Here is a 14,310-nt window from a genome sequence, read left to right on the forward strand (position 1 = left end):
GTAACGAGGACACACACACTCTCTCACACACACTTACACACTGATACACACACACACACACACACACACACACCTCACACACACACACACCACACACACACACACACACACACACACACAGTGTAAATTCTTCACCGTTCCAGATTCTCTGGAACTCCTTTCATTAGTGCTGAACTGCTGCAGTCCCTCAGACTACTACAATAACACACACACACTTTACAAACACACACACACACACACTACACACACACTACACACACACTGTTTGAAGTGTCTCTAAAGGGCTGGTGGTGTTTTAGCCTTTGTATTGTCTTAATGGCTGAGTCAGAGCCCGAGTGGCACCAGGGGTCAGAGGTCAAGCTTCAGTTAAAGGGCAGAAGCAGCTTCAGCATGGCCTCATAACTACAACACACACACACACACACACACTATACACACACTATACACACACTATACACACACTATACAGCATTGTGTGTACTCTGGAGAGAGAAGCTGATTGGATGGTAAATATCAGTAAACCATCTCAGCACTGAGACCTTCTGAAGTCTCTTTAAATGGGCGTGCGAGCATCACACCCAACTCTCTCTCTCTCTCTCTCTCTCTCTATATATATATATATATATATATATATATATATATATATATATATATATATACAGTATATATATAGTATAGATACACAAAGTAACTCTGAGTTGCTCTGGAGGGGCAGGACCTGAAGCTCTTCTGCTGTTTTTTACCTGTATTTTTGTATCCGACTCCGAGAGGAGGGAGGATTTGACCTTTAAGATGATGATGTCATTTCCTGTGAACATAAAGGAAAAGAAGAGCTGAAGAGCTGGAAGCTTCGTAAGACTGAGAGGCAGAAACAGATCAGTGTTCTCTCGTTCCTCTCTATCCAATAACTGCAGTAACAACACCCCTTATCACTTCAGCAGGAAAGCTCTCACAGCTCTCATTGGCTGAAGGGGTGTAAATATGTAAATGTAGTCGTAGCTGTGGAATTATTTACTTTATTAACTGTAAGTGATAAAAGTGAAACTAAAATGAGTGGAATCCATTTGTTCCCTTACTTGTTTTCACACTGCAAACAAACTGGATCATTTTGGCTTGGATTAAACTGTGTAGGTGTGAACGCAGCTTTAGTCTAATGTATATAAGCTTATTATTAATTAGGGTTGTCAACATTAAAGACATTAAACACTTTATCTTTGTCTTCTAACATTCATTCTTTTATTAACATTTAAATATCCACTATAGCAATTTACATCTTAAGGTGTCAGTCCGTATTATTTTAATTTCTGAACTGAAAGCAGAAGCATTTCATTTCTGAGTGGAGAATAATAATAAAATAGATAAAATATTGTGTTTAATGCTACCAGTGTAGCATTCCTGCTAATCCTAATCCGAATATATTAATTCTAAAATCTTCTGGCCGTGTCGTGTGTCATCTGTATGTACTTACGTCACACGTACAGCCTCTAAAAGAGGATCCGGCTCAGTCTTACTGAACGCGAGCGGCTGGTGGAGCATTGGGGACTTCAGAAGAGGAAACTCCTCCATTCACTCATAGTAAAACCAAAGCTCGCTCTCTCTCTCTCTCTCTCTGACTGAACATAACCTGGATTCGGATATATTCATCTGCTCTGAAAGGAGACCGCATCACACCCACCTAGTTTAAAATGATTCTTACCCATTCTCACCAGAGAGGGCGCCAAATCCCATAAATCCCCTAAATCCCACAACGGAGATCAGCTTTAAGAAAAAGCGCGATTAATCGCAGTTAATCGCATAATATTGTTGTGATTAATCTGATACACCACTGTAACGTTGTGTGTGTGTGTGTGTGTTTAGTGTGTGTGTGTGTGTGTGTGTGTGTTAACACTCGTCCTCTCTTCACTTTGGACTCTTTGGACTCTGGTTTATCTGGCAGTGCAGCTCTTCAGCTAATTGGTTTATTAAGCTCAGATACAAAACACACAACACCTGGGGGGGAGGGGGCGGGGCCAAAACACCTCACTGTGTGTTTATAGTGTGTGTGAGTGTGTGTGAGTGTGTGTGTGTGTGTTATAGAGTGTATAGAATCTTAAACAAGCTGCTGTCAATTTTAATCAGTGAGCCGCCAAACACACACACACACACACACTACACACACACACACACACACACACACACACACACACACACACACACACTCTGCCTCAGGCCCGGGTAGACCAATTACAAACAGACACGGTCTGTGGATGTGGTACACACACACACACACACACACACACACACTTTGACACAAAAGGGAAAGGGAATATAAGCTGTAGAGGAATGGAGGGATGAAGGATGGAGGGATGAAGGATGGAGGGATGAAGAAACAATAAGAATAACACAGGAAGTTGATAACTGTAATGTAATTAATATTTATTGGTACCACTTTAAAATAAGACTACATTTATACAATCGGTTTATTACTGGCTAATTACCAGGTTGTAAATGCCTTATAAATCATTAATAATCAGTTATAACACACATACAAACAGTAGAAAGGGCAACAATGACCTGTTGTTTGCCAAATAGTGAACTATATCACACAGCCATCTATCTATATTGTTGCCCTTTCTACGTATGTGTTATAACTGATTATTAATGATTTTAAGGCATTTACAACCTAATTATTAACCATTAATAAACTCATTGGAAACCATTTATAAACGCTTTATAAAGGTAGTCTTATTTTAAAGTGGTACCTATTTACTTAAAATAAAGAAAACTGTACAATATAAAGGTCCAGTTATATATATATTCAGCGGAGTGAAAAAGTATTTGCCCCCTAAAGATTTCTTTTGAAAAAAAAAAGCACTATAAAAAAATCACTTTTTTAAATGATAATTTTATTTATTAAAGGAAAAAGAGTGTGTGAAAGAGTGTAATAACTTGTTTGTGCTCTTTGCTGTAATCAGTCTTTACTGATAACTGATATCGAGTCTTTCTCATCTCTGTGGAGGAATTTAGTTCCACTCTTCTTTACAGAATTACAGTTTTAATTCAGACTCATTGAAGAAAAAATTTTCCAGAATAAAAGTCCTGTTTAAGATCTTAATCATCCACAGCATCTCAATCAATCAGACTTTCACTACACCCTTTAAAACCTTCATTTAGATTATTTATTTAATCCATTCAGAGACAGTGAACTTTAGTTGTTTGTGTGTTATTTGTGGGTCATTGTCCTGCTGCAGAGCCCAAGTTACTCCTGAGCTTGAGGTCAGTAAGGAACAGATGGACGGATTCTGATTCTCCTTCAGGATTTTTCTGGTAGAAAACAGCAGAATTCCTGCTTCCATCTGTTATAGCAAGTTTTACCCAGCAGCTCCTGATCATCATAACACTACACTACACTACCACCACCATGTTTTACATTTTCGTTCAGTATGATTCAGTTTCTCTTTCTTATTATTGAATCATGAACACTGATCTTAACGGAGGCTTTAATGAGATCCTGCAGTTCTTTAAATATAGTTTTGGGGTTTTTATGGATCTCCTGGATGAGTTCTTCATGCCCTTTTGGAGGAACCGTCCTGGAACCTTTACTCATGTATGTTGCTAAACATTCTTATAACAGGTGAATCTTACTGACTAACTGTTGAAGTTCGTTATACACTATATGCCCCTCCCACATTAATGACCACCTTCAGACAGCCTGCCACTGTCTTAGCTTATTTTAGGTTTTTTATTTATTATTTATTTATTTATTTAGTTAGTTAAGTTTTAAGTCTTTTTTATGTCGGTTTGTTTTAGTGGGTTTTATTTATTTTTAGTGTCTTACTTTTTCTTTTATTATTAATTATTGCTTGTTTATTTTTTTTTTACTATTTTACTATTTTTCGTGTTTAGTTTTTTATTTATTCATCTGTAGTTGAATTTTTATTAGTTCTATTACCTTTTTTTACCTATGATTTTATGATTCCTACCCTTAAATGATTATTTTAACCTTATTTGTTTTATATCTTTTTTTTTTTATTATTATGCTCTTCTTTTTTAATAATTATTATACCTTTTTATAATGCAGTTTTTTACTACTTATTTTATTCTATCTACTTTTTTGTTGTTGTTGTTGCTGTCAATCCCTTCCAAGAAAGCAGAAAGTTTTCTCTGTAGAGTAAACTCTTTATTAAACTCTTTATTTCAGGATAAATCTGCAGTGATGCTGAGATGCTGGAGTCAGCACTGTTGTGCAGATCTGAAGCTATTGTGTGTAAATGTGTGTGTTGTTGTGGCGGATATTAAAGTGACTAAACTGCAGAGCTGATAGAGTCGTTTCTGTGGGGTTTTTGAACTTTAGCAGTTCCATACGGAGCATTTTAGCCTAATTCTACATCAATAAAAAGAACGATTTCTTTTATTTCTTCTCTTTGTGCTTCTGAAAAAGAAGATATATAACTGACTATATAATATAGTTGACTAAAGGCTTATTTACAATAATGATCTGAATGCAAACAAATCGTTTTTTTCCAGAATACAGTAGAAAGTCTTCTCTGGACAGTAGAAACAGTTACTCCAACAAAAGCAGGATAAACTGTCCCCATTCTTGCATCCATATAATCTATACTGAATAATGAAACTGAGCTACTTGAATGTTTGCATCAGTATAAAGCAGCGTAAAGTTATCCAAAAGCAGTGTGTAAGACTGGTGGAGGAAGAGAACATGATGCCAAGATGCATGGTGGTTATTCCACCAAATATTGATTATTTCTGAACTCTTAAAACTTTATGAATATGAACTTGTTTTCTTTGCATTATTTGAGGTCGGAAAGCTCTGCCAGTAATTTCTCATTTTCTGTAAATAAATGCTGTAAATGAGAATAGTTTTATTTTTGGGAGAAATGTTCATTTTACTCAAACATAAACCTATAAATAGTAAAATCAGAGAAACTGATTCAGAAACAGAAGTGGTATGTATGTATATATTTTATATGAACCTGCTTTAAAACTACATACTCAGTGCAATTACACATTCTCACCAGAGAGGTCTCCAAATCCCCAAATCCCCATAAAACTTCATCACTGTCGCTTTAATCATGAAATGCGAACAATTAGCCAAAAAAAATCCTGATTTAAGAATCAGATTTCCCGCCGCAGTGTAAAAGAATAAAACCTGAATAAGTGAATCTAACTTGCGAATCTGAATTGTCTGGTGTGTGTACGCTCCTGTTCTCCGCAGGGTGGGAAGATCCCGGTGAGATGGACGTCACCTGAAGCCATCGCCTTCAGGAAGTTCACCTCCGCCAGCGACGTGTGGAGCTACGGCATCGTCATGTGGGAGGTGATGTCCTTCGGGGAGAGACCGTACTGGGACATGTCCAACCAAGACGTGAGTTCTGTTCACACTGTAAACTCATACACTGTTTGAACTCAAATGATTTAAGTCTATTTTATTCGTAAGCACCTATACTGAACTATTCAAACTCAGATCTATGAGTTCAACCAACTTATAATAACTGAGTTTAGTCTGTTTTGTCATTAACAGCCACTTTTCTATTGGCTTCTGTCACAATCTATTTGCATACTGGGCGTGTCCAACAGTTTCTGACAGACTAACACTCACCATCAGTGTGTAGTGATTCCCCCTGGGCTACCTTACAAATAAATCAACTTCCCCTTTACTTATAATAACTTGATGTTCTAAGTTTTGCTAACTTAAGTTTTCATTACTCATTACTTTATATTTATTATTGATTATCGATTGTGTCTTACATCCAATGACAAAAAACAAAAATCAGTGTCTCTCAGAAAATGAGAATAATATATAATACGATGCCACAATTCCTGCTGGAAAATGAAATCCGCATCTCCATAAAGGTTGTTTACTAAATTTTTACTACTCCCAGTATCCAAAAATATTGGATCATTTTCCTTAATAATTAAAATCTAATATTCTAATAATTTCCTGTTGTTTATTTGATTCTACATTTATTTATACAGTTAGGAGGAAACAATCTTCATCACCACCATATGATATACTTTTATATTGGACAGTAAATGAGCTCTGATTATTATTATTATTATTATTATTATTATTATTATTATTATTATTATTATTATTATTATTATTATACAATAGTGAACAGGAATCCAGCTGTACTCATGATTTCCTGTATCGTAGAATCAGACGCTGTATATATAAAGCAGTGTTTATATAGAGGAGCACAGGTGCAGTAATCAGTATTCTGTACAGTGGGGAAGCAGGAGCAGTTTATAGTGTTGCTGTTATTGGGAACAGAAGTGTGTTTTTTATATGTTTTTATGTCAGAATTTCAATTTCCTGCAGTAATGATGCAGGAGCGGCCGGTCTCTCGGTTTGTGCTGTGCATTAAATACGCTGTTCTGGTTCTGCCGGGCTGGAGTGGGATGTTGGTGCGCTGCCTGTAGTGGTGCACTGTGGGAAAATAAAAGTGCAATATGTTTGCAGGCCTGCGGAACTCTGCTGTTCAGATAGAGACAGATCCTCTCGTCTATTCTTTCTTTTATAAAGGTGTTTTTTTAGGCCTGAAACACGGTGCAAAATTTACACCCGAACATCCCTTTCAGACAGCTTCCTCTTACAGCGTCCACAGTTAATCCTGTTGGATGTGGTTGGTCCTTCTATGTATGTGTGTGTGTGTGTGTGTGTGTGCAGGTGATTAATGCTATAGAGCAGGACTACCGGCTGCCGGCTCCGATGGACTGCCCCACCGCGCTGCACCAGCTGATGCTGGACTGCTGGCAGAAAGACCGTAACGCTCGGCCGCGCTTCACCGACATCGTCAACACCCTCGACAAGCTCATCCGCAACCCCACCAGCCTGAAGGCCATCGCCAGCATCCCCTCCATGTGAGTACTCAACACACACACACACACACTTACACACACTCAATACACACACTTACACACACTCCATTCTATTTTAAACCTTCAATTCCAATTTCAGCTGCAAGTAAACCAAATCGTGAAGGTTTCTATTTAAGCATTACATATAAAAGCTTTCAATTTTGATAAGAAACATTACTGAAAAAGCACAATTGTAATTTAAAATATAAAACAAATACAATTAATAAAATCTGGAAAAAACCCTGAAATTCATTTTAAAACCAATATTTTTCAGAATACAAATCAAAGTTCATGTTCCTCCAAACCTTTAGATTCGTTATGTTTGTCTAGTCTTAACGTCTATTTTTTAAGTGGTTGCTAGCTGGTTGCTAAGATGTTGCTATAGCAACATCTCTGGATAGCATAGCAACACCTTGGCAACCACCTAGCAACACCTTAGCAACCACCTAGCAACCACCTAGCAATGCTCTAGCAACCACTTAAGCATCCACCCCAGATACCATAGCAACACCTTAGCAACCACCCAGCAACACCTTAGCAACCACCTAGGAACACCTTAGCAACCACCTAGCAACCATTTAGCAACACCATAGCAACCACCATGGATACCATGGCAATGCCTTAGCAACCACCTAGCAACTGCTTAGCAACCACCATGGATACCATGGCAACACCTTAGGAACCAGCTAGCAACCACTTAGCAACACCATAACAACACCTTAGCAACCACCCCGGATACCATAGCAACACCTTAGCAACCACCTAGCAACACCTTAGCAACCACCTAGCAACACCTTAGCAACCACCCCAGATACCATAGCAACACCTTAGCAACCACTCTGGAATCCATAGCAACACCTAAGCAACCACCTAGCAACGCCTTAGCAACCACCTAGCAACCACTTACCAACACCATAGCAACCACCCCGGATACCATACAAACACGTTAGCAACCACTTAACTACACTTTAGCAACCACCTAGCAAAACCTTAGCAACCACCCAGCAACACCAAAGCAACCACCCCATATACCATAGCAACACCTTAGCAACCACCTAGCAACCACTTAGCCACACCATAGCAAACACTTAGCAACACCATAGCAACCACCACAGAGACCAGCCAGCAGTGCAATCACACTCGCAGTTTCTGTAGTTTACTGTGTTTTTAACGGGTGTTTCCTGCCCTGTATTGTGGTGATGTGCTGCATTTTTACAGTATTTTTAGAGTTTATTCACAGTATTCTCTCTCTCTCTCTCTCTCTCTCTCTTTCTCTCATTCTCTCTCTCTCTTCTCTCTTTCTCTTCTCTCTCTCGTTCTCTCTCTCTCTCTCTCTCTCTCTCTTCCTGCAGTCCGTCTCAGCCTCTGTTGGACAGGTCCATCCCCGACTTCAACACCTTCAGCTCGGTGGAGGACTGGCTGTCGGCCCTTAAGATGTCTCAGTACCGAGATAACTTCCTCAACTCCGGCTTCACTTCCCTCCAGCTGGTGGCTCAGATGACCTCCGAGTGAGTCTAGCGCCCAACCGTAGAATTACACTGCACAATTCTAATACTGCAGAATATCACTATTTAATCTAATCCACACGTTTACACTGCACTTCACAATCCGATTACTGCAGAATATCACTTTAATAAACTTAAAAAAAATTGAGTTTACAGTGAGATAATTGTCCGATTTTTCTTTTTCAACCAGCCAATAAACTCTCAGAATAAGATCTAAATCATTATAGCTCCACTGTAGCTCTGGCTGTATGTTTAGGGTCATCGTCTTGCTGGAAGATCTCAAGTCTTTTACAGCCTCCAACAGCTTTTCTTCTTCCAGGATTGATCTGTATTTATTTATCTCCATCCATCTTCCATCCATCATCAACTCTGACCAGCTTCCTGAATCTGTCTATTGATAGAAAAATTAGTTAAGTTAATTTAACTTTATTTTCATACGTTTCATAAGTACAGTTAGTTTTTTACAGTGTATCTCTTATATTGATGCAGGCAGGAGTATAAAGTTACGCATTGTTATATATATATATATATATACGTTTTATTTTTTTCTGTTCACTTCCGTATATAATTCCGTTATTGGGAATTCTCCAGCTCTCCTCGCCCTTTCCAAGGTTGCATCTTCAAATAGAAACCTCCTGCTGTTCTGCTTTTTTAATCAATTAATCCCCTCAAATCCTTCCTCACTCAGATTCACGGGTAATCCCAACACATCTATTAATAATCACCATCTGCTCTCTCTTCTCCGATCAATACGATTGGTGATATGATGAGAAATCCTGAACTTTTACCACCAGCAGAACCTCAGCAACCCCTATAGAAACCCCTATAAAAAATCCATATATTATAAAAATATATTCCAAGCTTTGATCATCCCAGTGGTGTTCCTTACCTCTAACAGGTCATGGTTCAATTAGGACAATCCCTCGTTTTTCATAGAAAAAAAAAGAACTTTTTTTTTACTGTTTCACTACTTTATCACTATTAAAAGACCAACATATAAAACATAACAGTTTTACATAACATTAAAACATAACATTGCAATTTTGTTTTATTTTTTTGTTTGTTTTTGCAGGGGGTCGTTGCGAACTCAAATCAAACACTTAAAACAAACACTTTTTTTAAGAGCAGCTACAAACGCAAGAAGGCAACAAATTCATTTTTGAGTTACTTAATTGACTTAACTAGTTCAGTAAGTTAAGTAAGTGCAGTTAGGTTTTACAGAGGCAGGACCGGCTGACCAGAATAGTCTCTCAGCTAGAACAACACTGGTTAAACGAGCTCGAAACCTTTAACTTCGCCCGATCGCCCTAATAAAGAAACTGCAGCTGCTCACAAGATAGCACCTGACAGCGTATACAGGTGTGCACTGTAAACCCGTACGTTGAGTTGTTTGAACTCAAATGATTTAAGTCTGTTTTACGTAAAATTGGATATTTCTAAACAAAACTCAACTATTTTGAGCTATACTGTACTATTCAAACTGAGATCTTTGAGTTGAACCAACTTATAATAATAACTGAGTTTAGTCTGTTTAGTCATTAACAGCTTCTTTTCTATTGGCTTCTGTCACAATCTATTTGCATAATGGGCGTGTCCAACAGTTTCTGACTAATCCGACACTCACCATCAGTGTGTAGTGATTCCCCCCCCCCCGGGCTACCTTACAAATAAATCAACTTCCCCTTTAGTTAAGTTGTAATAACTTAATGTTTTAATTTATGACAACTCAATGAACGTTTTTATTCCTCGTTACTTAACTTCTTTAAGGCGAGCGGTTTCCTCAAATTATTGAAGTAAATTAAACTTATCCGGGCTCACAGTGTGCTGGTTTGAGCAGACAGTAGAGTAGTTCAGTGTACAGCAGAACAGTATGTAGAGATGTTTCTGATTCTCCGGTGGTGATTTGTGCGGTAATGGCGTAAAGTGGAACTCTGTTACCATATACTGAAGCGTTCCTCTCCCGCTGTCGCGCAGCGCGAGCGCCGCATCGATTTCATACCTCAGTATTTTATCAGCAGCGTTTGTTCTGCTGCAGGAGGGAAGATCAGGGCTGATGTATCGAGTCTCACGCTCCTGTTCAGGGTGTAGCACTGCTGCTGTAAATATAAAGCTACTGCAGCACCGCGGCCATGCTAATCCCGGTCCTGACCTGTTCTAGTGATCTAGGGCGTGGGGCCACAAAAAAACATAAAGCGTATTTTACAGACTATTATGTGCACCAGGTTATAAGGGACACTATCAAAAAACATTTATTTTCTACACTAAAAAAAAAATTATGATAAATTGAAGTAACTTCAACTTCAGTCAATCCTTTCTTTTAGTAAACTTTACTTCATTTCTGCATACGATATTACCTAATTACAATTACTTAATTAATACAATATTACCTAATTACAATTACTTAATTAATACAATATTACCTAATTACAATTACTTAATTAATACAATATTACCTAATTACAATTACTTCATTTATACAATATTACCTAATTACAATTACTTAATTAATACAATATTACCTAATTACAATGACTTAATTAATACAATATTACCTAATTGCAATTACTTCATCTATACGATATTACCTAATTACAATTACTTCATTTATACAATATTACCTAATTACAATTACTTCATTAATACAATATTACCTAATTACAATTACTTCATCTATACGATATTACCTAATTACAATTACTTCATTAATACGATATTACCTAATTACAATGACTTCATTTATACAATATTACCTAATTGCAATTACTTCATTAATACACTATTACCTAATTACAATGACTTCATTTATACAATATTACCTAATTGCAATTACTTCATTAATACACTATAACCTAATTACAATTACTTCATTTATACAATATTACCTAATTACAATTACTTCATTTATACAATATTACCTAATTACAATTACTTCATTTATACAATATTACCTAATTACTATTACTTCATTTATACGATATTACCTAATTACAATTACTGCATTAATACAATATTACATAATTACAATTAATTCATTTATACAATATTACCTAATTACAATTACTTCATTTATACAATATTACCTAATTACAATTACTTCATTTATACGATATTACCTAATTACAATTACTTCATTAATACAATATTACCTAATTACAATTACTTCATTTATACAATATTAACTAATTACAACTACTTCATTTATACAATATTACCTAATTACAATTACTTCATTTATACAATATTACCTAATTACAATTACTTCATTTATACGATATTACCTAATTACAATTACTTCATTAATACACTATTAATTAATTACAATTACTTCATTTATACGATATTACCTAATTACAATTACTTCATTTATACAATATTACCTAATTACAATTACTTCATTAATACAATATTACCTAATTACAATTACTTCATTAATACAATATTACCTAATTACAATTACTTCATTTATACGATATTACCTAATTACAATTACTTCATTTATACAGTATTACCTAATTACAATTACTGCATTAATACAATATTACCTAATTACAATTACTTCATTAATACACTATAACCTAATTACAATTACTTCATTTATACAATATTAACTAATTACAATTACTTCATCTATATGATATTACCTAATTACAATTACTTCATTTATACAATATTAACTAATTACAATTACTTCATTTATACGATATTACCTAATTACAATTACTTAATTTATACGATATTACCTAATTACAATTACTTCATTTATATGATATTACCTAATTACAATTACTTCATTAATACAATATTACCTAATTACAATTACTTCATTAATACACTATTACCTAATTACAATTACTTCATTTATACAATATTACCTAATTACAATTACTTCATCTATACGATATTACCTAATTAGAATTACTTCATTTATACAATATTAACTAATTACAATTACTTCATTTATACAATATTACCTAATTACAATTACTTCATTTATACAATATTACCTAATTACAATTACTTCATTAATATGATATTACCTAATTACAATTACTTCATTAATACAATATTACCTAATTACAATTACTTCATTAATACACTATTACCTAATTACAATTACTTCATTAATACAATATTACCTAATTACAATTACTTCATTAATACAATATTACCTAATTACAATTACTTCATTAATACACTATTACCTAATTACAATTACTTCATTAATACACTATTACCTAATTACAATTACTTCATTTATACAATATTACCTAATTACAATTACTTCATTAATACAATATTACCTAATTACAATTACTTCATTAATACACTATTACCTAATTACAATTACTTCATTTATACAATATTACCTAATTACAATTACTTCATTAATACACTATTACCTAATTACAATTACTTCATTAATACACTATTACCTAATTACAATTACTTCATTTTTTTATTTTTTTGGAAAAATTAAAGGATGTTAAGTGCAGCTTATAGTGTGAAACATACAGTACAAATTTTCTTAACGTAAAATAAACCAGTCAGTGAACCAGTAGTCATTCTCTTTAAGAGTAGATCAGGTGAGCTCTGACTTTGGTTCTTTGGTGGATTGCTATTTTAACGGTGCAGCTACCTGGACGTGTTCAACAAACTCTTCTCAGTTTACTGGAACAGCAATGTTTTATTTTATTTACTATTCTGTTTATTGTTGATGTAAAAGTTGGGTTTGTGCTCTGCAGTGATTTGGACGGATGACTGTTGGCTGTTGTCGGGGTTTTAATCAGTCAGTGGAGCTCCTGGGTTTTCCATCGCCAAGGTATATAGAGATATGCTAGAAATGTACCTGAACACACCTCATTTCCAGAACACCACGCCCATCAGTGTAGATATATTCAGAAGCTCTAAATGACGCTATTTAAAGAGCGAGGGAGCAAGGTGTGAAAATAGACTGTTGATGGCGTGTGAGATAGCAATTAGCTTTGTCTAGAAAATAGTTGGTTCTGGCCGCGGTTTTCTTTCGTTTCTTTTCTTTTCTTTACTGTTGTTTGTTGTTATAGAGCACTGCTGAGTGGTGCTGGAGCCCCGAGCAGTTCAGACCTCACGCCTGTAGTAATCTCCTGACCCATAATGCCGTGTTCCTATCAGTACCAGCGTTATTACAGCACCGGGTACCTGGAGGCGTCTGGAGACGTGCTGTAGAAGAAAATAATGAAATACCACTTTATAAAAGCACAGCATCTGGAGAAAAGTATCTCAACACCAGTACATACTTTCTCTACTGTCCAGAGAGCACTTACAAAATATGAATTTCTTTGATTTGACCAAATGGAAAACCTCTGGAATATAATCAAGAGGAAGACGGACGATCACAAACCATCAAACCACCAAACTGAACTGCTTGAATTTTTTTTTGCACCAGGAGTAAAGCAGCATAACGTTATCCAAAAGCAGTGTGTAAGACTGGTGGAGGAGAATTAAAACTGTGATTAAAAACCAGGGTTATTCCACCAAATATTGATTATTTCTGAACTCTTAAAACCTTATGAATATGAACTTGTGGTTTTCTTTGCATTATTTGAGGTCTGAAAGCTCTGCGTCTTTTTTTTTTTTTTTTTATTTCAGTCATTTCTCTCGTTTACTTTTCTGTAAATAAATGCTCTAAATGAGGATATTTTTATTTGGAATTTGGGAGAAATGTTGTCTGTAGTTTACTGGAACTGTACGTACGTAGAGAAACGCTAGAATAAAAGTAAATAATGAAATAAACAGTGAAAAAGAAAGTAAAACACAAAGACAGATGAATGTTTTGTTTCCCGTAAATGACTTAATCTGTTGATTTATTGAGAAGAACATTAATTTAGTTGCGTTTTTCTCCTCTAGCTGAAGCAGAGATTAGATTAAACAGGTATTAAATGATAACTATAATTAATACTTGCTTTTCCCT

General features: G+C 35.4%; 1 protein-coding gene across 2 annotated transcripts in view; it reads left to right on the forward strand.

The window, feature by feature from the left end:
* The window catches only part of LOC103025121 (ephrin type-B receptor 1), a 328,663-nt gene that overhangs the window by 306,207 nt on the left and 8,146 nt on the right, over window positions 1-14,310 (forward strand). For both annotated transcript variants that reach the window (XM_022664950.2, XM_049477190.1), the window contains exons 14-16: window positions 5,213-5,362; window positions 6,668-6,861; window positions 8,211-8,366. In XM_022664950.2, the coding sequence (XP_022520671.2) occupies window positions 5,213-5,362; window positions 6,668-6,861; window positions 8,211-8,366 (500 nt within the window). The remainder of the gene's footprint in view (window positions 1-5,212; window positions 5,363-6,667; window positions 6,862-8,210; window positions 8,367-14,310) is intronic.

The sequence above is a fragment of the Astyanax mexicanus genome, chromosome 4 (assembly GCF_023375975.1).
Source record: "Astyanax mexicanus isolate ESR-SI-001 chromosome 4, AstMex3_surface, whole genome shotgun sequence".
Lineage (NCBI taxonomy): Eukaryota > Metazoa > Chordata > Actinopteri > Characiformes > Acestrorhamphidae > Astyanax > Astyanax mexicanus.